This window comes from Prunus dulcis, chromosome 7 (assembly GCF_902201215.1).
Source record: "Prunus dulcis chromosome 7, ALMONDv2, whole genome shotgun sequence".
In the NCBI taxonomy this organism is placed as follows: domain Eukaryota; kingdom Viridiplantae; phylum Streptophyta; class Magnoliopsida; order Rosales; family Rosaceae; genus Prunus; species Prunus dulcis.
The window spans coordinates 20,956,145-20,978,701 of record NC_047656.1 but is presented as its reverse complement, the minus strand read 5'-3'; the positions used below and the strand labels follow the sequence as shown (position 1 = coordinate 20,978,701).

Here is a 22,557-nt window from a genome sequence, read left to right as displayed (position 1 = left end):
AATACAAAAGACCTCCTTTGATTTATCTCCCGAAGAGTCGTATGCTTCAAACTTGTGCCAGAGAGAAAAAAGAAAAAGAAGTAATCTCAGTGGATGAGCAGTGAGTTATATATGAACAAACAGATAAAAGTGGTCCTCAGTTGAAGCAGACAATGAAAGAAAGCACCATTGAAAGGATAACATGATAAAATGAGTCCTGAGTCCAGCCGCCCATATACCTGCTTTCTCAGAAACTCGAGTGTAAGCTGCTCGAGATCGTTCCGATCAACACCAATCTGTAAAAGCATTCCATATAAGACACCCGGCGTACTAAAATTTAAGGAAATATTCTGTTGTTACAATTTTTTCCTTCCTTGGTTAAGCACCCGCTGTAATAATATTTAAGGAAATATTCAATTTATACTAATTAGACAAGCAATTACCAGTCGTGCTCGCAAAGTTGGTATTTTCAGTTCACAACTGGTTCCACCATTTCCCAGTAGACCTTATGCCATATGGAGTCTCTTTGTTTTATTTCATTCTTTAGTTCCTGTAAACGAAAAGATAATAAATAATGTCTCAGAACTTCAATAGCAATCCCTTTACATCAAAAAAAGAAGCATACGGAAAACATTCTCTCTGTAACTGCTTTCCTTCAAGAATTTTTGTCCCCATTTTCCATTAGAGTATTTATCTGGAGAAGAAGGTGAATAAATTAGCTACAGGAAGAAGATCATACAGTGCAGCTGAAAGAGGCAAGAGAAAATTCAATGGACTAAAAAAACAGCTAGAGGGTAGAAGCAACAATATCTATATGTAAGTAATCTAGTGGGGTACACGAAACGAATGGCCTTTGTTGCCTTACTACCAGAACAGAAACTATTTGGTTGCCAAATATAAGAGTTCAATATTTGGCATTACCATTTTGTTAAGATAAGATGGATTTTGCAGAGAAGTCGGTGGTTGTTTGTATATTCAGTCGTATTTTGAGGAATTTCAAAACTGTTCTCTCTCTCTCTCTCTGTTTGGAAATCGGAACTAGACTCTGTTGAATTTGCTTTCTGGAATTCTGAAGGTGAACCATCCATCTTTTAATTTTTCAAGTTTGGAAAATCTTGTCAACTACAACTGGCCAATAAACAAATGTATTGGAGATGGTAAGATGATCCAATTTGATGAATGAAAAAGACCCTGATTAGATTACATATGTTATATACCAGCAGCAGCATCAAGTTGGTTTGGCTGGCAGTGGCACTAACAAGATAAGACAAAAATGCGAATGAAAGCCTGTCCAATAATAATACTGGAAGAGCATACACAACAATGAAGGGACAAAATCCTCTTCTTCATTCCTTCGGTCCTTGAAAAAGAAGAGAGAGAGAAAGAAACTAGGGTTGGGATTGGGATGGTTGTTCAATGAGCTTCCCCTTGTCTCTTAGCTTTGCCACGGATTCTTTCATGGCTTCCTTCCTCTTTTTGCTGGCCAGTACTTTGGCTAAAACTCCACTCACATTGGGGTCCTTTTTCTCCTTCTCCTCTGCTGGGGGCGGTGGAGGCCGTCTGGCTGCCGCATTTGCAATCGGACTTGGGTCACTCACATTGAAGCTGATAAGTGCACCAGCCAAACCCAATCCCAAACTCCTGCACACACACACACAAACCATCATCGTGTGTTTCAAGTTTCCGAGTTGCAGCATTTCATGTCCTCACCTCACATAATATACACATACATATACATATGCATAATTGAATGGAGAGAATAATGAATCAAATAGTAACCAACCAACCTGCGGCTGTTGATAACAAGTCTGTTATTCCAGGCATGGGCATTGTCATTGGCATTGGCACCGTCTGATACTTGATGATAGCAGGCCCTGACTTTCTGGAAACCCACACAAGATTGGAAACAGGAGTTGTTCTTAGTTGTTGTTGCGGTAGCGGGCGGTGGTTGTGGTGGTGGTGAGGCTAGTGAATGAGCCATAGCCTCTCTATCTCTATCTCTATCTCTATTTCACTGTGGTTGCTCACTCAGGTCAGGTCAGGTCAGGGTACTCGAATTTTTGAAGAGATCCAATTGTGAGCGTGTGTTGCGAGTAGACTTGTTTGGATTTTCAAGCTTTTAGTATACAAGTCTATTGGCTGGCACCAGATAAGGTTTACTTTGTTGTGGACCCCCATCCTCCTCCTCCCCTTCAACTCTGTCTCTAAGCTAAGGTCTGATGATTTATTTCTGCCCTTCAAGTTTCCACACGCACACACCCTTCTTTCATCTATTTACCGTACGTTTTTTTTTTAAAGCTACGACGGACTTACAAACGCATCAATTGCATATGCTAGATTCTTTTCTATTTTTTCAAAAAGAAATAGTATAGCCGCCCGGGTATACTCGATTCTCTCCAATTTTTTTATTTTAAAAATGTATAGCCGCCCGGCTTTACTCTTTCTACACGTTGCACCTATGAGCTGGGCTCCCTTTTTTAAATATATAAATAATATAGCCAGCCGGCTATATTTTTTAACATAAAATTTAATTGTTTTTGCTTTTTTAAATTTAAAAAACATATAATTAGTTTTTTTACATTTGTTTTTTGGCCTACTTCTTTAATTTAATACATGTAATTAAGTAACATCTTAGTCTTTTTGAATTACTTTAATTAGTAATTATATTTTAATTCTTAATTAGTATAAAAAAATAATGGAAAAAGTCCACAAAATAATTATTTTCTATTTTACTAAGTCTTTGGTGAAATCGTTTGGGTGTCCTAATTAAATTTCTCCACGGCCCAAGAGCCCCATTCATTACTATGAGCATCAATTGTCCCTTTTTTCCTTTTCTACTTTTCTAGAGTTATTACTCGTATAAAAATTCTAGCACCTTCGCGTTTAATAATGTATTATACACGTACGCACATATTTCTCATCTTTAATACACCTATTTTTTACAACAATATCAATAAGACACAAAAAAATTCATGTATTATACACGTAATTCTCACATACTATTGAATAAAAATGATATACATATTTTAAAGAAAAGTATAGCCGGCCGGCTATACTCAGTTTTTAGCCTGCCGGCTATACTCCTTTTTTGAAAAAAATAGTACACGTGGCGCATATGCCCTGTGCGTGTCTTTATATACTTTTATAAATAGTATAGCCGCCCGGCTATACAAGATTCTTCTCCATTTTTCAAAAAGAAATAGTATAGCCCCGATTCTTTCCATACTTTTTTTTATAAAAAAAGTATAGCCGCCCGGCTTTACTGGATTCTTTCCATACTTTTTTTATAAAAAAAGTATAGCCGCCCGGCTTTACGTTTTCGATTTTTTAATATATAAATAATATAGCCGCCCGTCTATACGTTTTAACAAAATAAAATTTAATTGTTTTTCCTTTTTTAAATTTAAAAAACATATAATTAGTTTCTTTTTATTTTTTAGCCTACTTCTTTAATTTGATACATATAATTAAGTAAGATGTTAGTTTTTTTGAATTACTTTAATTAGTAATTATATTTTAATTATTAATTAGTATAAAAAAATAATAGAAAAAGTCCATAAAATAATTAATTTCAATTTTATTAAGTCTTTTGTAAAATCATTTGAGTGTCCTATTTAAATTTCTCCATAACCCAAGAGCCCCATCCATTATTATTAGGCCATTACTCAAGCATCTATTGTCCCTTTTTCATTTTTTACTTTTCTAGAGTTACTATCCGTATAAAGATTCTAGCACATTCGCATTTAATAATATATTATACACGTACACACGTATTTCTTATCTTTAATACACCTATTTTTTACAACAAACACAATAAAACACAAAAAATTCATATATTATATACGTAATTCTCACATATTATTGAATAAAATTATTAATTAAATAAGAGTAATATGATACATTCACATTTTTTTCGTATTCAGATTAAAGACATAATCAGATAATAATTCCTACTTTTAAGAAACATAACCACCAGTAAGTTGGATTGACCTTACAAAATTGGGTCTACGATTATTCCTTAGGGGAAATATTACACTCATTCCTTAGGAACCCATCATAATTTAATTCCCCTATTTTTTCATTCCCGTTAAACCTAATGGCCACTTCCTATTAGGAAAACCACTGTTTGAAAATACGCAAACCAACACAAAAATAATACTCAAGGTAGCAAAGCCAACACGAAAACTTAAATAACATCGTCAAAACTTTAGTCGGATTTCTGGCTTGAACCTCCAAACAAGAACAATATCCAAACGTCTAAAATATATAGAGAATATAGATATTATGGCCGATACTTCAAATAGATGTCCTAAGGGGAAACAAACTAGATCTCGCATCCCAATTAATACTTTCACTCATCATCGTCGTCGTCTTGAGCAGCTGAGTTAAAGGCATTCAATCGCTCAATCAACTTGTTCTTCCTTTCCTCATATGTAAGCTTCTTGAGGTTGTACCTGTTACCCGAAGAAGCAAATTTGGTTGGATGTGATAGAACCAGTTTCAAACACACTTTATTCAAACACAACAAATAAAGATCCAAAATGATTCAACACTGTAGCCAACCAATAACTAAAATGATTTGACACTGTATAGCTCACCAACACCTATAATGATTTTGTATTGGTGATATACATTTGTACCACTGAAGTACAGCAAAATAAAGTAAACAATGGCAAGCAACTTTCCAATATTCAATCCTTCAAATGATTAATAAATCTGAACGCATAATCAGCTGATCATACCATGCAGACACTGAAACTATGATCCATATAAAAACATCCATAACTGTGAAACATTAAACAAAATCCACTTTTACCTCTTGTGTTCTTTGGGAGGTTGCTTTTCAATCTTCTTTGCTGTAGGATCAGCACGGATGGCAGCATGAACTTTCTTGTACACGGCCTCAATGTTATCTGCTTCAATTCCTTTCTTGATATAGTCACTGAAGTGAGTCTGATATTTCTCGGGCTCATCCTCCATCAAAGTCTAAAAAACAGACAAATACAAGTTTAAGCAAGCAATTATGATGTCCTATGGCCAGTAAAGTAAAATGGGCATGCATAACCTGACTTCTCAACAATTTTCCTCAACTCATTCTCAATCAAGGTCTAGAAAACAAACATTTAAGAATTTGAGCCGAAAATATCAATGCTTTTCACCAGAAAAGTGAAATGGGCATGCATGACATGAACTTTCAACTTTCAACTCTCACCCTCATGTATGCAGCAACATGACCGCCATAGATATACTTGCGATGCACCTCAGGGTCAAGTTGCTTGCTATCCTTGGAGAAACCAGCAAATCTCTTCTCACTGTGTGGGATATCCAACCCACCATCCAACGCACCCTGTATTTGGTTATTAAAAAAATTAAGCCCCTTGGTGCCACCAGAAAAACATAAGCAAGAGGGCACACCATGAACACAACAGAATTATGCAAACCTCATGCATTATAATAAAATTAGACAAAAAAAATCAAAAACTTGATCTCGTCATCACAAAAACAGCTCAGAACCTAAAATCATAATCTGCTACCTTACCTTCAAGGCACCAAACACACGGTTTCCAGTGGTTGTCCTAATCAAACCAACATCAAGAAGAGCACGGAATGGCCTTCTGCTCTCAGCTGGCTCTACAGAATAGTCCTCACCGGTAGCCTGGAATACCAAATAAATTTAAAAAATACAATCACATAAGCAAGAGGGAAATGAAGGGATTCACTTTGAGAGAAGGCAACAGAGATGATGATAATCAATTCATACTACCTCAACATTGCCCTCATATTCACCATCCATCTCAAGCTTCTTCAAGACACGACGAGCCAAGAGAAGGCCAGTGCAGTAAGCTGTTCATAAAGTATACCATTACTACCCCCACAAGCTGAACTCAAGCAAGGAGCCAGAATGGATAAATCTAGTAAAAGACAATGGTCAAAATACCTGCCGCATAGTTTGTGAGGCCGACTTCAAGTCCATAGCTTGGCAGCTCATGCGCATAGGCTGCAGCAAGAACCAAATCGCCAGCAATGCTGGCAGATACAATTTGGGCAACAATATCCTTGTTGGTCTAACAGCCAAGTTAAGTTTGAAAACATAGATAATGGAAAAAAATTAAGATCACCAATAAACAATAATTAAACAAATGCCCATTTAAAATTTAACTAGGTACCTGGAGAAGGTACCTAGAAAAGACAAATATAAAATGAAAAACAAGACCCAAAAGCACAGAAGTTGGCAGACAATTTCAGGATACAAATCTCACAACAAACCGATACTTGGGTGTGTTGTACTTGTTTTTGTCTTGGTTAATGAGCCTAATTCTGGCTCGGTAATCAGTCTTTCCCTCTGCGGACAATAATAGAAAATAACATTATCATGCGCACAAAATATGACAAAAATGTCAAGACCATTTACCATGAAACACGAAATAAATACCTCGCCTTCTCTTGTACTTGACTTGAAACCGCTTGTAGTATGCCTTGGACTTTTGAGATTTGACGAAGGCCTACAACGAATAATTGAACAAACTTTTTCATTCCCTTGAAAATAATGTATAAACATCAGGTCATAGCCGACCCAAATCACAGTGTTTTTAAGTAAATGATTCTACAATGCAGACTGATCTAATTGACTGCGATAGAAAGAAAAAAAAAAAAAAAAAAACAGTACCTACCAAAGGTAACAAGAAGAAATTTTGCCCATAATTAAAAAAAATAGTTTATATATAAATTTAATCATAAGAATGTATACACAAGTTGAAACTGAAAAACACAACATATGTCTTCATTGTATACAGCGATGGAATGAAGAATCATATATTAAAGCCCAGAATTCAAGTGAACGAACAGGAAATAAGAAACGCATATCAGTCGCTAAAATGAACTAAAGCCCAGCGCCGTTCATAGATTGCAAAATGCACCTATTTAGCCAAATTCCAGAATAGCCGTACATCAAATAATTACTATTCATATTTCAAACGAAACGAAATGAACAGGTACAGAGTGTGTATTTGGGATGGAGGAAACTCACCATTGCAGAGGATCTGCTGCCGAACGAAACAAGGGGAAGTGAGAGAGAGACTCGGCTAGGGTTTGGACTAAGAGGCTGGCGTTTTATATATGAGCTTCCCCGATGGATTTTAGGATCAACGGCTGTGGACTGATGTGTGGTTTAGTAGGGTTTTGTGGTGTGATGGACGGGTGCGATTAGATGAGTCGTTTAAGGTTTTTTGGTCTTTACGAAAAAGTATGTAGGGGCATTTCATTCATTTCACTCATTTGAACCTTTTAAGTTGGACCGCTAGTTCGGGGACCAAGCAATGTTTTGGGTCACACACATTTAGGCCTCTGGCAAAGAAAGAGGCCATATGAATTTGGGTTAGTCTCTTATTTTCGTGTGGGCATATCATATGAGCCCGTGGCCCAATTGGATATAAAAAAAACTTTAGTTTATTTTCCCTTCATTAATTAAATAGTAATAAAAAGAAAAGGACAAAACCACCTCCAATTAGCTTCATTAATTCAATTTAATGAGAGTAATTATAATGTTATATATGTATAGATAAGTTGATATTTATTAATATTATATATGTCACACTCTGGATTGGTCTCTTTCGAGCATTTTTTAGTGGGTCATCCATTATGAGATTGCTCTAACCCGAACTTACTTAATTTTGGAGTTCCTATGACTCTGAAGCCAGTGAGCTTCCAAAAAAGTCTTGTGTTAGATGGAGGTGGACAAACACATCACCCCATCTTGGTTGGTTGATGTGTGATGGAAATCTTAATTGAGCTGTATTTCAATGCCTACAATAATTTATTCACTTCATCATGTGCCCATACGAAAAGTATGGTGCTTTTCTAAGAAGCAAGGCTATGATCAACGCTGAGCAAATGAATTGGGCATAAAAGTCAAATATTGAATAATTGTAGTCAAATGTGGTGGCTAGTCTGGGCGGCCTTAAGAGTAGACGGAATGGGGTACTGAGAAATTAAATTAGGGAAATTGATCGATCAATCAGCCGGTACAGGAAATATGGGTGTAACCGGGAGAAATACACAGGAGGCCAAGATTCCAGTTGTAGATTTTTCCAAGATAATCAACAATACAAGTAGTACTACTAGTAGTAGTTGTTGTTGGGCGGAAGCGCGCGCGCAAGTCTGCCAGGCACTGGAAGAGTACGGCTGTTTTGTAGCAACACTGTCAGATGCTGATGCTGATGAGTACAACAAAATCTTTGGGAACTTAGACGAGCTGTTTGGTTTCCCAAAAGAAATCAAACTGCAAAACACTTATGACAAGCCTTTCCGCGGCTACCATTCCCCTAATGACGTCCATGAAGGCTTGGGGATCGATGATCCAACAAACCCTCAAGCAATTCACAACTTCGCCAACCTCTTTTGGCCCAGTGGAAATCATCCTAACTTCTCGTAAGTTGTGGGAATTGAGGAATTAATTACATGCATGTTAATCTTGGTTTAGTTAGTTAATGAATTAATAATATACGTAGTGAAAGTGCTGATGGGTATGCGGAAGTGGTGGTGAGGCTAGATGAGACACTGACGAGAATGATATTTGAACACTATGGCGTGGACAACAAATTGTGCGAGAGTCATATTGGAGCAACTGATTATGTACTGCGACTGCACAAATATGATGGAGCAGGAGCAGCAGGTAAGGAGCACATGGCGCTTCCTGAGCACACTGACATGAACCTCACCACCATAATTCATCAGAATCATGTCAATGGCTTGGAGGTGAAGATTGCAAACGGTGAATGGGTTCCTTTTGATGCATCGCCTAATTCGTTTATATTCATGACCGGCGATGGCTTCCAGGTGTGGAGCAATGACAGAATAAAACCTTGCGTGCATCGAGTGATGATGAGGGACAAGGAAGTGAGATACTCGGTGTTGCTTTCGACATTTCACAGTGGAACCATAAGTGTGCCGGAGGAGCTCATCGATGATCAACACCCTTTACGATATAAGCCATTGAACCATCTTCAATATCTGGCCTCACAGCTCGGTCAAAACTACAGGGTTTGTGTTAACAACTTCTGTGGTCTTTGATTTCAATTATATTATTATTGGTTAGGCAAGACTATGCAAGCTTGCCTGACATCTATAGAGTACCCTGTATTTTAAAGTAATTAAATAAATGAAACAACACCAATCAAGTGTGAACCCTCCCTGTCGACTGTCACTGGTTGTATTTTAAAGTGATTAAATATATATATGTTCTTGTTGAATATCTCATCTACAATTATTGTGTGTCCGTCCAGTCTTAATTTATAATAGGAACAGATAATAACATAATTAATCATAACGTACATAGGTAAGCAAACTCAAAACAAGATTCTTGTCATAGACTTAAATCAATGGCCGGAAAGTGAGGATGAAGAACAAGGCCCAAGGGCAAGAGGACCTTTGCCGGCTACTACAGTGCCACCCCCACTGACATCCACCCATGAAAGCATTGGGATTGACAATGCTAGAAGAAGCCCCGCGGTGAGTGTCACAAATTCACTCATCTCTTGTGGCCTAACGGAAATGAACAAGTTTGTTCTTCGCCTGTTAAAATGTCGTTTGCATCCGAAGCCTTTTATCTTACATTCAAGATTTGATTAAAAAAGGAAAGAAAAGAAAAACATTAGAAAATGCCACAATCGAATCCCATCAACTAATTAGCCCAACCAAACAAGTCAGTTTACAAGGTTCTTTGGCTCCAAATACACACTAGGTTTTGAACAACATAACATAATCTCACCGGACTTGGACAATAGAGACAGACGTTTCTGATTCCCTAACACTACAGATGATCTTATCTCAACGAAAAAGATAAACAACACTACTGATATTATTACATCAATGAATGATAATATAATAACATTACAAGAAGGAAAAAATCAAAACAAATTGAAGAAGAATACACAGCCACAAAATCGATCAAAAATCAATCCTCAAAGACCCAAAACCCCTTTCTTTGCCCCCCTCCCCCCTGTTACAGCAACACTATAATTCAAACTGCTGAAAGGCTTGCCCATTTTCCAAGTTCGTATGGATCAGCATAGTAATACAACTTGATTCTATTGGACAGTGACAAGCCTGCTGCCACTGGTAGAACTCTAGAACTGGGATCATCCTGTTCTGCTGGGTCGTCTGCAAATGCTGTAATATCTCCAAGAAGTTTAAATGTGATTCTACGGGTTTGTATCTCTCGGGGGAAATCAAAGTACATAGGTGTTCCAGCCTTAGCCTCTGGCAACCGATATTCTGCAATCGTTACCAAGCTGTGGGGTTCCTGTAATAATTATTCTCTCCAATAAGTTCAAATGGACTTTGAAATTCATCCACGTTATCACAGAAAGAAACTTATAATATACAATATTGATTTTCCAATATGATAAATGCTATAAATTTCGCTAAACTGACGTGGATGTGCATTTTAACGTCTTCATACTCATTGGGCTAATTGAGCCACATGGAAATACCCTACCTGACCCCGCTTCATCCTCACCAATAGCATAACAATAAAGCAGGTCTAGTGAGTACCTGGACAACAGATACTTGTATATGAAGCACGGCTGGAGAGATGTGTCTCTCATCTACAAGTCTTGCTGACATATCCCAGATCTGCGCATTTGAAGAGGGTGAATGGGTAACCAGAGGCTTTATTGCACCAAAAGCATCAAGACGAAATCCAGCAAGCAAAGGTGAAGCAGGGGATAAATATTGTTCCAAAACAATATCATTGTCCAACAGCCTCTCAGCCTCAATCGGAACCTGGAAGAACAAAAAATGACAAAAAATGAATTTGCCCATGATACAAATTCAATAAGGAAGCAAGAATTTTGATTGAATTAAGCAGCTAAGCATGATATGTTACCCTAAATCTATTTAGTGGTGGAGCTCTCTCCAGCCAGCCTTTCAAATTCATCTGATCTGAGCCTTGTGCTGATGTATCTGCCATCTCTTTATTTACGGGGCTTCCTACTACCAGTATCCTTCTGGCATGAATACAGGGGTCTCTGTCAACTTCTCCCCCAAAAGAGGCACGCCGAGTTACTTCTGCAAATGGATTTTCGTCAAGAGACAACAGATTCAAGTTCCCCAAATTAAGAGAACTAGAACCAGGTCGCTGAAGACGTAATGTTATCCAAAGAATGCGGCATCTAACTGGATTCCTGAATTCAAACTTCACATGCCTAGGTACTTCGTCTTCTCTAACCAACTTTTCTGGTCCATAATAGTCAGAGGAAGATATGATCTGGGACTGCACATCCCATTTTCCCATGCATGACCTTTCTTCCTTGTGTATTTTATTGCTGGCCCAGATCTGAATCTGTACTAACAACAGGAGTGAATTAGTCAAAACAGAATGTACAGAAAGCAATGAAGGTGCAGCATAAAAAGTTGCAAAATTTAACAATCTGTTGTTGCTAAATAAATTTAGGAGCAAAAGCAACAATCTACTACAAAGCAAGATTTCTGACACATTTGGCATTTCAAAATTATTTTAAGGGATTATTCGCTATTAAGTCACAGTAAGCCTACTATAAGGGAAACATATCAAAAACTGATGACTTTTCATTTACCAAATTTCAATAGATAAGAGAGTGTATAGAGGACAACTTACGGTGGGAGCATCAGCCTCAGAATAACCACATGGACTAATAAGCAAAACAATCCCACTAACATCAGAAAGGCTACCAAGAACAATAATAAATTCAACAGAGGTGGCACTAGGAGGAGCTTTCCAGTATGAATGTCGTGGTCCACAATCAAGCGGAGCAAGCAATGACAAGAAAGGTGCTGAATCGGCCGCCGTTTCAACCTACAGTGGTAACAACAACAATATAATCCGGATAGCACATAGACATAGCAATAAGACACAAATCTGCTGTGGGAAGCCTGAAACAAGAGCGTAATATATGCCAAAACATTACCGAGTGTAAAAAGCTGGCGAACGGAAACTCTGCTAGGGATTCCTCTCCATCAAGTAATTGTTGCTGAACTTTAATAGCTCCCTGTCTATCAGAAGAATGCTTCCTTTCAGAAAGAGAATTCTTTAACGAAAATCCAATCACCTGGTTCAAGGCCTCATGCGCAGCAGAATCTGCACGGGCACTTCTCCTCATGCTAATCAAGACCCTGACGTAGTCCAAGATCAACGCATCAAGCACAATATCATTGCAGCATCTTTTGCAAATAACACTATCCAACACTACTGAACGATTTGTGGATACATCAACCTGGAAACCATGGCTTGATCCCCCCTGACTTACCACACCATTGGCCTCCCTTGAGCCATAGCCTGCAACCAGAAGGGCCCCTCTCCCAGCACAACAAACTTTACAAACTTTCCTTTCACATTGGGAACATAACAAGACAGACAGAGGAACTCCTGCTGATGATTCCATAAACGAGGCGTGTGTAGGTGCATTAGTTTCAGCACGCACCTCACACGTGCCACCATAACAGCACTCCCCAAATCTAGTTATATTCCAGAAATCTATCACATTATCATCAGTTGTCTCAAGAGCAACAGCAGATGTGATTTTGTCTTCCAAGGAAGCTTGTCCAAGCAGTGCAAGGGAGTTTGCAACTCTGCACAATCTTCCCATGTATCGTTCATCAAGTAAAACGTTAGGGTTTATAGTAGCAGGATCAGTTCCTATTGATAATAAAGCTTTATCCCTTTCAGCAGCAGAAATGTTCAGCCGGAGACGTTCAATTTCAAGTTTCATAGCTCCCATGAAGTCTAGTTTTCTTTCCTGCAAACAATAGAGGTCGTCAATAGACTGGGTTGGGCTGACCTAATCCATCAAAGTAGGAACCTTGTTTGACCTTTAGGGATGTTTTGTTCAACAAGCCAGGCCGATGCATTGAAACAATATAAAGTCACACTTCAAGAGGCTTAGCTACTTGGAGCGTGAAAGGGTCTAAGAAGCAATTTATGAAGTCAGAAAAAGTGAGGGTTATCCTGAGCAGAGTGTCATAAAAAGCTTACTTGATATCTATACTGCCAACAAATGCAAAGACTTAAAAATTATGGATGTAAAGCTAGAAGTGACAGAAATAAATTTCAAATGAAAAAAAGTGATCGGATACCAACATTGAAACACAATAACCTCAACAAAGAGATTGAGTCAAGACATGGAAACATCGTATATGAGATTTTAAAAATTAAATTGATTAAATGCTTTTGAAGAGAAGGATTTCAAAGAACTTCCTTGAACATAATTTATAAGGATAAAGCACGATATAGCATAGTGGTTCAAGGAAATAACAGAAGAGTTAGTATCATACCATATGTGGCCCAGCACAGGATTTCAAACAATCAATATACTTCTGGGAACTGCTATCTGGAGACCTTCCATCATGCGATGAAGGGAATTTATGATCAGTTTCAGCACCATGATATTCAACAATAGCTTGGTCCAAGAAATCAAGCAAGTCACCTCCCTTGTCCTCAGTATTTCCTATCACTGGCTGAGCAACGTGTTCTGAAAGCATTACCTCTCCAGTCAATAGGTCAACCAAATTGTTGCCAGATGCACTTGGTTGCACTGGTGGTGGCACATTTTCATTAGAAGAAGCACCGGAAAATGGATTCGTATCTAACCCAGAGGAGAAAGGATTGGTTTCATTCTGAATTTTTCTAGTATGTTCAGGTAATGTTGCACCAGGGCCTTCGTTAGTAAATACACCCCTCCAAGGAAGAGAAACTCCAAGGACTTCTATCTACAAACAAATTCATAAAAGAATTATCATCCACTAGCAGTTTTTGCAAAACCACATCCCACTAGAATACTGGACTAAGATAAATTAGTAGACTCTCTTCCACATCAGAGTTTTGAAAAGTTATGGACCAAGAATATTTGCCACAAAACTGAATACAAGGATCAAACCTAATAAATCTGAGATTGAGCAAAAGTCAACCAGATACAGAACATAAGATAATACATGCACACATATAGAGAATAGATTTAATTGCAAATTTGCAACATTCATGGATCCTCTACTATATCATGTGCCAAAAAAACCAAATGGCCTAAGCTTCAACCAAGCTAGAGCTACCATTCAGAGCTTAAATAACTAATGGAACGGTCGTGAACCAAAGACAATGACAATGACATATCAATTAATGATTCCAAAAGTTGCTTTCTACCTCACCAAGAGTGATAGGGCTTCTTCCAGAGACAGCAGGATAAAATGTAAGGGCAACTACACGAGTAAGGAAGTCAAGTTCTCCTTCCAGTTCTTCAAAATCATACAGTAATGGAAGGGTAGATGTATCTTGAGCATGAAGGCGTGCACCAGCTCCAGTTACAGCCATATCCTCTGGACTAATTAGCCCTGGTAAGGGTATCAAAAGGTTTGTTCCATTTACACACTGAGGTATTGACGCACCCTGTCATCAGAATCCAATAAAAGATTAGAAACTATAGGAGAAATTATATTAACTTCCCACAAGTAGATTCCCCCGTTATGCACAACAGTAAAGAAACTAAAAAAAATACCCGAACCAGAGCCATGAATTTCTTTTTTATTTTACATAGTTTAGTTTTAGGAACTAGATGACGCCCTTGCAATTCATGGCTTAATCTAGTTGTTAGTCATTACATTACATAGGAACTAAAAGGATCCTCATCCTATTTTAGCTAGATATCTGGGACCATCAATTCTACATTAAAATCAAGTTCAGAGAAAATTAAAGTTGTAGGTGAAGTGGAAGAAAGATTACAGACCTCCAAGACCAGTTTTAGCCCATCTAAAGAGCGTCCCGTCCTTACATCAACTGTTGACGGATAGGTTGAATCATCTGCACCATGGGATATTGTGAGAAGAAGCTGACAAACATGGCAAGGTTCACCTAGATAGATAAAAAGTTCAATCACGTCTGCGGCCTGTGGGCAAACCTGTGTCATAAAAACTATTCCAAATAAGAATTGGTAAATTCATGGAAAATAATTTAAATGAAGAAACATAAAAGGATTCACCAGAAAAGACCATTATGGTACAGTCCAATGTTCCATGCAATGAAAACTGAAAAGAAAAGTACCCAGACTAGATCTTTTCTCTTGAAACTCAGAAGACTGGCTCCACCATTGGAACTTGGAAACATGTTAGCAACTGGCTTAAGAAAGAAACCGGATGGTCGAGAGACTACCTGCAATATCAGCATGCATAATGCTAAGTTGAGAGACCTAATGCTATGATGGTATACAGGAAAACAAATGAAAACTGAAATTCAAAATGCAAAGGTCAAGTTAAATATTAAATATGATCAGCTCTAAAACCAAGACTGAAAGGAACTTTCCAGGGAAAGCCAACACTTTGTGAACAGTCACCAGTCCGCAGTTTAAATCCAATGCCAAAACTAGAATAATTGGAGTGTTTCCTAAACAGATAAAAATCCTCTGCTGAGTGTTACAAGTAACAAAAAGGCCTTCTGATATGCAGCTGGTGACTCCGTACCATGTGACAATCCTTAAAGAGTTATGCAAACTTAGAATAAAAAAACTTGCCAGTTAATCTATGCAAGTTAAGAGCTGTAGTTGCAACTTGCTAGATATGCCAAGCTCAAAAAGAAGCATAGAGATATAAATGAAATTATTATCACTACAATTGATCCAGACAAGTCTCAGAATAACATACATTAAGAGGGTGAAAAGAAACTGATGGAAGATGCTTGAATAGTCGCATTCCAAGGAACATTTCCAGTTGCTTTTGACGAGAGCTGTCTACAACTGCATTTTTATATCTCCTCTGCAAAGTGATTTTCATATTCTGTGCTGCAGAAAATTGTTTATACTTTCCTGCATCTTCGTTGAAAATGCTGAGGATTTGGCTATGCATAGCTTTAGAACCAGTATAAAGTGTTGCATGAATATCACCCGCAAGCAGAAAAAGATCAGCAAGCTGGGATACTGGTGGTAAAATTGTTGTCCTCTTGAACTCCTCAAACGCCATATCAAATCTCTTCCAAGGCTTATCAGGACATGGATGCATCCATGTTGTGGTCCTAGTATTGTGATCAATATAAAATGTTTTCCCTGTTACTGCATCAGATCTCTTCTCCCAGCCTGGTGGCAAAGGAGCAATATAGCCACCATAATTAGTCATTGACTGATAACCATATGCCAAATCACTATCAAGTGATATACCAAGCCGCCTGCACTGCTCTACAAAAACCTGGAGGGAGCCAAAATAACTTGCAGCATTTGTCCTATCCAAAGAATCAGCACAGTTGAAACGTATCACACCATTTTGATGTGATCTTAAGCAGAAGGCACCTTTAAAGTCATCATTGCAGATAATTTCTCCTCTGCATTCCTTAATTCTTTCTCGTGAAGGCAAAAAATCTCCTTCAGAAATGCCTATAGAAACAGTGGGTGCTTTTAAATGTTTCCATAATCCTTCGATGGTTTGCTGTTCACCTTTTAACTTTATACTGGCATGCCAATCATAATTTATTAAATGAATTCGGGTATACGGAAGTTTTCCTGTTGACCTGATGTAGTTTAAAGATTCTTCAAAATGCTGAACTAAAATGCATTCCGATTTTCCTTCTCCATTCCTAAGCAAGTTGATGCAGACAATTGGAACCAACGCTTTTCTATTCTGACTCCCGCCATCAGCTACATCTAAATTTCGTGCATCATACCGTTTACTCAACCTCTGGTAGTACTCAGAACTCCCTTTATAAGGGTCACGATCTGAAACGTATATTTCTGCTTCTGCAGCAGTTATCTTTAACTCTGCACCCCACCAGATTGGAATTGTGCCCCGTCGCCATACGTATGTGTTAAAAGGAACAGTTTGACCAGCCCTTCTAGGGACCCACACAATTTGCTCACACTCCACTTCATTTCCTGTCAGACTCACATTCTTCGTAAGTATGAAAAATTCAATTAAAACATAAAGAAGTAAGAGGAGAATAATCTGTATTCAGAAAGTACATTCTTACAACTAAATAAGCAAAACAAAAACAAAAGTATACAAACCAAATGAAAACGAAATAACATGGATCAAAAATTTGCATAAACAAAAAAATTCATATGTTGTTTTTTCTATATTACTTTCTGTTCTCAATATTTTGAGGAACTATGCTGTAGTTAATGACAAAATGCCACAACCATGGGTATGTTTTGAAGAAGAAAAACTTGAGATTTGTTAATAACTTCAAAGTGTCATGTTACCTGTGCTAAAACATGAATTTAATCCCCTAGCCAAGTATCGAGTACCAGGATGCAGCCTGCTACGACGAGCTATGAGAGCGACAATCCCTTCTAGTTTCCCTAAGGTTCCAAAACTTCGACATTCTGCAAAACCCTACACATTAATATCAAGTAAGAGAACAGTATGAACAGGTTAACTTTACATCTAACCACATAATTCCATATGCTATCTTAAGATCTTAACCGAAATTTAATTTCTTATAATTGTAGTGCCGGTATAAAACTGTGATCAGAAATCACAAAGAAAACTGTAATAAAAAGAAATTTGGGTAAAACAACAAAATTCCTAACCAAACTAACAAAAATCAGTAGTAATAATATATACTCACAGAGCTGCATAGAAATATAAGTATATGTGAAAGCAGATTGGAAACAATTGGCTATAATGAGCATATAATGCATAGACTTGAACAAATCAGCATCAATAATTTGAGGCAGTAGGCTTAGAAATCAGATGGTTAAAAAATAAACTTCAGGTGAAAGAAGATAAGAGTCACATGAGCATCAATTTGAAGATACCAAGAATGAAGCAAAACCTGCAGAAGTGTCACACAATGCTGTGGCAGCCCAATGTTTTTGAAAGGCATCGAGAACCAGGCATTCCAAACAAATTCATCATCAGGCTCATGCAAGCACATACGGCTAGGAAATGGCCTAGTGATGTCCCTTGCATCACAAAAGTAGTGTTTCCCATCAATATCAAGATCAGTCAATTCATTAACATTCTTTACTTCTCCTTTCCCTTGTGGTTGTGGATTCTGAAGTGAAATCTTGATCCATTGGCTCTCAGTCACTGTATACACACACCCTCCACCCGGCAAATTTGGAACACTAGCAGTCAACTTGGTAGCCACAAGAAGCATCCCAAAGCTGCCCAAAGCAGCATAACCCAATATTGCATGAGCATAAGTCGTACTCTTACGCAACCAGTGCGACCCATTTGTAATGTAATCCAAAGCTTCCTTTTCGGATTTGAAGACATCGAATCCTGGCTTCGCATTGTAGCGAAGTGCACCAGTTGTGGGGTCAACATGTATGACCTGAGTGTCAAGCCTAGAAGACAAGCTCACAATTATATACACTTCACCAGTATCCAATGTCACAACTATAACAGATGTCTCCATTGTACCACCACCTGAAAGAAAAACTATAAGTATAAACATTTAAAATAAAAACAGAAACATAAGCAATCTTGTAAAGAAAGAGAACATATAAGTGTGTGTATATGATATTTATACACACCCAGATATTCTCTAACAAGTGAAAAACAACTATTCGCATTTATTGCTTATGCAAGACCAAAAATCAAATTTCAATTTCAATTTAAAATACAAGATTCACAGTGTTGAGATGTTTAAGTTTACATATACATGTGTGTGTATAAGGCTGAAGTATTTTCCGATTTGAAATGCCCCAAACACAGGAAGATGAAATACAAAGCTTGTAAGCAAGAATGAAAACTAAGAGTATATAATCTTGCAACACCACTACATATACATGGAGATGCATATACAATCGAGAAGAATAAGCAAGTTGAAAATCAAAACAAATAATCAAGATCACATTCAAAATTGAAAAGCGATAAATCACATCAAAGATTATTGAAGACTGAAGTAGGTGACCAGCTGATTCCATGAGATCTCCTTTGTTACTGCGCGATGCTGGAGGAATTCGATCTGATGGAGAGAGAGATGATTATTGAACGCACCGCAGAATTTCGACCATTAGAGAGTGGAGAGCGTTATTTGGATGTAGCCAGCTCTGCAGAACTCATCACTTCTCCTGTCTTACCAAATGTCATCAGAAAAATCAAGTCGCTATGCGCAAAGCTTTATTTTTTTGGTCAAATGCGCAGAGCAAGATATAAACGATGACTTGTTCTTATTTATTTATTTATTTATTCTTTTCCGTACTGAACAAAAGGATAGAGGAAACTTTTATTTTTCCAGATCAATAAAATAACTATTTTTTGGTAATTAACCAGCGGTATATTAATGACGAGAATATTGAAGAACGGACTATACATCAAAGTATAAACTTATTGCAAATGATCTATAGTGCTTTTAGTATCCGTATAATGTGTGTAAGTACTATTGCCTTCTTAATTCTTAAAATAAAAAGAAAAAAAAATATGACTTTTTTTTTTTTTTTTGTTATTCTCATAAATCAAACAAATATTTTTTCTTGCATTACGCAGTTTATTCTCACAATGAGTTTTATGGGTAGGTATAGGAGTTTTAAATTTATTTTCTTGCCTTTATATATAACATTTCATTACTCAGTTTCTTTCCACACAATTAAGTAACTATTTTATAGTCTATTGTATACAATTATTCTCTCATTCGAATGTTCACATATTATTACTGTGCAGATGTCATTGTAAACCGGGAGAAAAGCAGGAATGAGCGTTCACATAATAATAAATAGGGGTGGGCGCAGTTTGGTTCGGTCTGGTTCTCACCTCAAACCGGAATCAATACTATTTAAACGGTCCGGTTCGATTTGGTTTAGGCAAAAAAAAATTCAAAAATTGGCCGGTTTGGTTCTGGTTTTGAACTGAATTATTAATTTAATTTTTTTCAGTTATAATAAATAACTTATTTTTTTGGCTTAAAAATTAACAAATAATCCAATTCATACATTTAGAAATTTTTTGAAGTTGAACTTTTAAAAAAATAGTGATTATAAAATTTAAAATATGACATATTTTAAAATTTTATAAATATATATATGTGACTGGTCTGGTTCAGTCCGGTCCGGTGTGGTGCTGTGTAAAATCGAAACCGGAATCGATTGGAACTAGTTCGGTCCGATTCCGATCCGGTTTGTTGACTTTTTTGGTCAACTGGTTTTTTTTCCCCTTTTTTTTTTCACCGGTTCGATTCGGTGTTCCGATTTTCCTGTCCCGATGCCCACCCCTAATAATAACACACGAACGTCCGCATAGGAGAATTTATGCTCTTGTATATATTAAATAAAGTTTCATAACCTAAGTGGAATAAAAGTTGAGAAAACCTAAGGTGGAATTTTTTTGAGAGAATAGTGATGCCAAGAAATAATAATTAAAAAATAATTACTTTAAGATATTACTTAATTATAAATATTAAACTAAACAAATTAATTTCATTTTAAAAAAATAAATAAAAACCTATCCTAACAAATTATCCAGGTGAGGCACAAGTTCCACTCCACTAGGCCCACCTTCCATATAGTAGGTGTGGGAAGACTCACATTTGTAAGAACCCAAAACAAAATATCTAAAAAGAAAGAAAATATCTAAAAAGTAAGGAAAATATCTTTTAGCAAAAAGACCAATTTGCCCTCGCATATTTTAATGGGGAAAATTTTGACTTTTTAATCGAGAAAGAATTTGGGAATTCCGCTTGCGCCATTACGTAGAGCGCGGCGAACTGAGTTCGTAGACACGGAGTAGACCCGAATCGGAGCTGTAACGAAGAAGTTATGGTCTAAAAATCGCGAAGGGCAAAATGGTAATTTGGTCAAAAAGTCAGATTTTTATAGCGCTCTCTCTTCTCCCCCGTCAGTTTTCTCTCTCTCCTCTCTCTATCCTTCCGCGCGTTTTGGGTCGTGCGACCCTTCGCCTTCCAAGCGACGGCCCGGCCACCACAGGCCGAGCTGATCTCCGCCATGGGTACCATCGGGTCCGCCTCCGTGTCGCCGTCGCAACCTGACCAACCTCCACCCCGGGGCCGCCCTGAGCTGGCTGGAAAATCGTGTTTTCCGACGGAGGTTCGTCCGAAGCTACCCAAACTTCCAGCTCAAAATTCTCCTTCGTTTCTCCACCAAATCGATCGAGTAAGGTATGGTTTCTCAGCTATTTTTCGTGCTCTAGCTGATGGGCATATGGGCTTCGATCGATTTTAGCTCTAAGGGGTTCGATTTTCGAATTGAAATCTGGCCGGAACTTCGGCCGCTCGAAACTACCATTTTTGGTCACTTTTTGGTGGTTGTCCAAGAACAAAAGTGACTCCAAATGGGGTGTTTTACCTAGGGTAGGAGTTTGGAGTCTTGGTTCCGAGATTTTTCGGCCACCTGAAATCGCTTTGGACACCCAAAGCTGCCCGCGCGTGCTGGAGCGCGTGGGCGAGGGTAGTGATGTAATTCTGTGCAGTTTTGTGACCCTCGTGTCGTCACGAGCGCATAGGATTTCGCGGATCTCGATTCGGAGTCCGTTTGAACCCCGAACGGATTTTCCATATCGCGCGATCCGTGGGTGCAGTGTCGTTAAATCGTCGGATCGCGCTGAATCTCGGATATGTCGGTCTACACGATATCGGGATCGTGTAGGATTCGACGGATTACGAACCGAGTCCCGGATACTCCGGAATCGCGAACCCTGGGGCTAGGGTTTGGATTTTAAGCGATAACGCAATTTTGGCTAATCCGACCGTCCGTTTCGGACCAAACTCGCAGAACATGGTTCCTCCTCTGTAAGGAACCTTCAGGGGAGCCCAGATTGGCCATCGGAGATCGTGGACCCACGGGGTCCCTGATCGGCCGATCTGGCAGTTATCGCTTAGTAAGGCTTCGGGTCTCTTAAGACCGTTCTAACTATCTAAAAAGCTAATGTGGGCTCAGGAGTAACTTGGTTTTGAGTGCACGTATTTCTAGGAGCCGGGGCAGGGTGTTTAATTTAATTCTTTTATTCAGCAGTTTATTGATTTATTATTCATGGATAATCAGGCATCAGAGGTCCAGTCGACCTGCAGGAGGAACCTTTGAAGGGTCAAATTAGCTCGGACCATCTGTGAGTGGACTTTCTTCCATAAATGTTTTATATAAATAAGTTATATAAATGAGTTATACAAATGAATTTATACAAAGGATTTTTATCTTGATTTTATATAAACAAGTTTTTATAAATAAGTTTATATAAGTGAATTTCATTATTTGATCTTGAATAAGTATTTTGCAAGTCTTTGAGCATGTTTTATACTATTAAATATTTTGAGTATCTATATGATGAAGGTTATATTTAGTAGCATACCTTGAGTTTTTATGTAACAGAATAGCAACAGAATTGAGGATACAGTTAATTATTCAGATTTTAGAAAGTTATCAGATTTCCTAATTAAACCACCGTGTACCCATTTATCTTTGGTGATTACCCATAGTCGGACCGATGTCTACGGACATCCAGTCTGATTTCAGTTACGTCAGTGCACTTGACTTTGCCTCACAAGTTTCGGGGACGCTCGGACCGTGAGTGCCAGGATTTGCGGCTCAGCAGACTTGGTGTCCCGAGACCTGCCAGGATTGCGGCTCGGCCGACTCTGTGTCCCCGAGACCTGCCAGGATTGCGGATCAGGCTGAC

General features: G+C 38.0%; 4 protein-coding genes across 6 annotated transcripts; 1 reads left to right on the top strand and 3 right to left on the bottom strand.

Annotated features, from left to right (window-relative positions):
- Positions 1-1,128: 1,128 nt before the first annotated feature.
- Positions 1,129-2,078, bottom strand: LOC117635027. The gene is made up of 2 exons (XM_034369351.1): positions 1,767-2,078; positions 1,129-1,620 (listed from the first exon to the last, which is right to left on the bottom strand). Exons 1-2 carry the CDS (start codon positions 1,958-1,960, stop codon positions 1,368-1,370), a joined length of 447 nt encoding a protein of 148 aa, XP_034225242.1. The 5' UTR covers positions 1,961-2,078; the 3' UTR covers positions 1,129-1,367.
- Positions 2,079-3,939: 1,861 nt separating this feature from the next.
- Positions 3,940-7,135, bottom strand: LOC117634643 (60S ribosomal protein L5). Its single transcript, XM_034368826.1, has 9 exons — positions 7,007-7,135; positions 6,413-6,482; positions 6,231-6,322; positions 5,918-6,044; positions 5,744-5,823; positions 5,519-5,635; positions 5,192-5,326; positions 4,796-4,965; positions 3,940-4,433 (listed from the first exon to the last, which is right to left on the bottom strand). The coding sequence occupies exons 1-9, from the start codon at positions 7,007-7,009 to the stop codon at positions 4,331-4,333; spliced, it is 897 nt and encodes a 298-aa protein (XP_034224717.1). The 5' UTR covers positions 7,010-7,135; the 3' UTR covers positions 3,940-4,330.
- Positions 7,136-7,850: 715 nt separating this feature from the next.
- On the top strand, positions 7,851-9,227 carry LOC117634524 (2-oxoglutarate-dependent dioxygenase AOP3-like). Its single transcript, XM_034368670.1, has 2 exons — positions 7,851-8,406; positions 8,487-9,227. Exons 1-2 carry the CDS (start codon positions 8,012-8,014, stop codon positions 9,046-9,048), a joined length of 957 nt encoding a protein of 318 aa, XP_034224561.1. The 5' UTR covers positions 7,851-8,011; the 3' UTR covers positions 9,049-9,227.
- Positions 9,228-9,636: 409 nt separating this feature from the next.
- On the bottom strand, positions 9,637-19,105 carry LOC117633737 (probable phosphoinositide phosphatase SAC9). Of its 3 annotated transcripts, none has more exons than XM_034367470.1 (13): positions 18,845-19,105; positions 17,759-18,357; positions 17,184-17,316; positions 15,640-16,856; positions 15,044-15,151; positions 14,730-14,900; positions 14,150-14,392; positions 13,288-13,722; positions 11,925-12,752; positions 11,615-11,812; positions 10,865-11,320; positions 10,531-10,761; positions 9,637-10,279 (listed from the first exon to the last, which is right to left on the bottom strand). In XM_034367470.1, the coding sequence occupies exons 1-13, from the start codon at positions 18,855-18,857 to the stop codon at positions 9,998-10,000; spliced, it is 4,914 nt and encodes a 1,637-aa protein (XP_034223361.1). In that variant the 5' UTR covers positions 18,858-19,105; the 3' UTR covers positions 9,637-9,997. The 3 variants fall into 3 exon arrangements, with proteins under 3 accessions (XP_034223361.1, XP_034223362.1, XP_034223360.1); XM_034367471.1 differs by having other exon boundaries at positions 18,813-19,059; XM_034367469.1 differs by having other exon boundaries at positions 17,759-19,059.
- Between the last annotated feature and the right edge of the window lie 3,452 nt (positions 19,106-22,557).

Bases quoted from the DNA above. Each gene is read 5' to 3' on its own strand.
- LOC117633737 (XM_034367469.1), bottom strand. From the start codon at position 18,385: ATGTTTATACTTATAGTTTTTCTTTCAGGTGGTGGTACAATGGAGACA. The intron at 14,901-15,043 runs GTACTTTTCTTT...TTTATGACACAG, and splicing joins AGAGAAAAGATCTAGTCTGG to GTTTGCCCACAGGCCGCAGA. The intron at 10,280-10,530 runs GTACTCACTAGA...TAATTATTACAG, and splicing joins TACAAGTATCTGTTGTCCAG to GAACCCCACAGCTTGGTAAC.
- LOC117635027 (XM_034369351.1), bottom strand. From the start codon at position 1,960: ATGGCTCATTCACTAGCCTCACCACCACCACAACCACCGCCCGCTACC. The intron at 1,621-1,766 runs GTTGGTTGGTTA...GTGTGTGTGCAG, and splicing joins CTTGTTATCAACAGCCGCAG to GAGTTTGGGATTGGGTTTGG.
- LOC117634524 (XM_034368670.1), top strand. From the start codon at position 8,012: ATGGGTGTAACCGGGAGAAATACACAGGAGGCCAAGATTCCAGTTGTA. The intron at 8,407-8,486 runs GTAAGTTGTGGG...TAATATACGTAG, and splicing joins GGAAATCATCCTAACTTCTC to TGAAAGTGCTGATGGGTATG.
- LOC117634643 (XM_034368826.1), bottom strand. The intron at 5,327-5,518 runs GTAAGGTAGCAG...AACCAAATACAG, and splicing joins GTGTGTTTGGTGCCTTGAAG to GGTGCGTTGGATGGTGGGTT. The intron at 4,966-5,191 runs GTGAGAGTTGAA...TCTGTTTTTTAG, and splicing joins ATGTTGCTGCATACATGAGG to ACTTTGATGGAGGATGAGCC.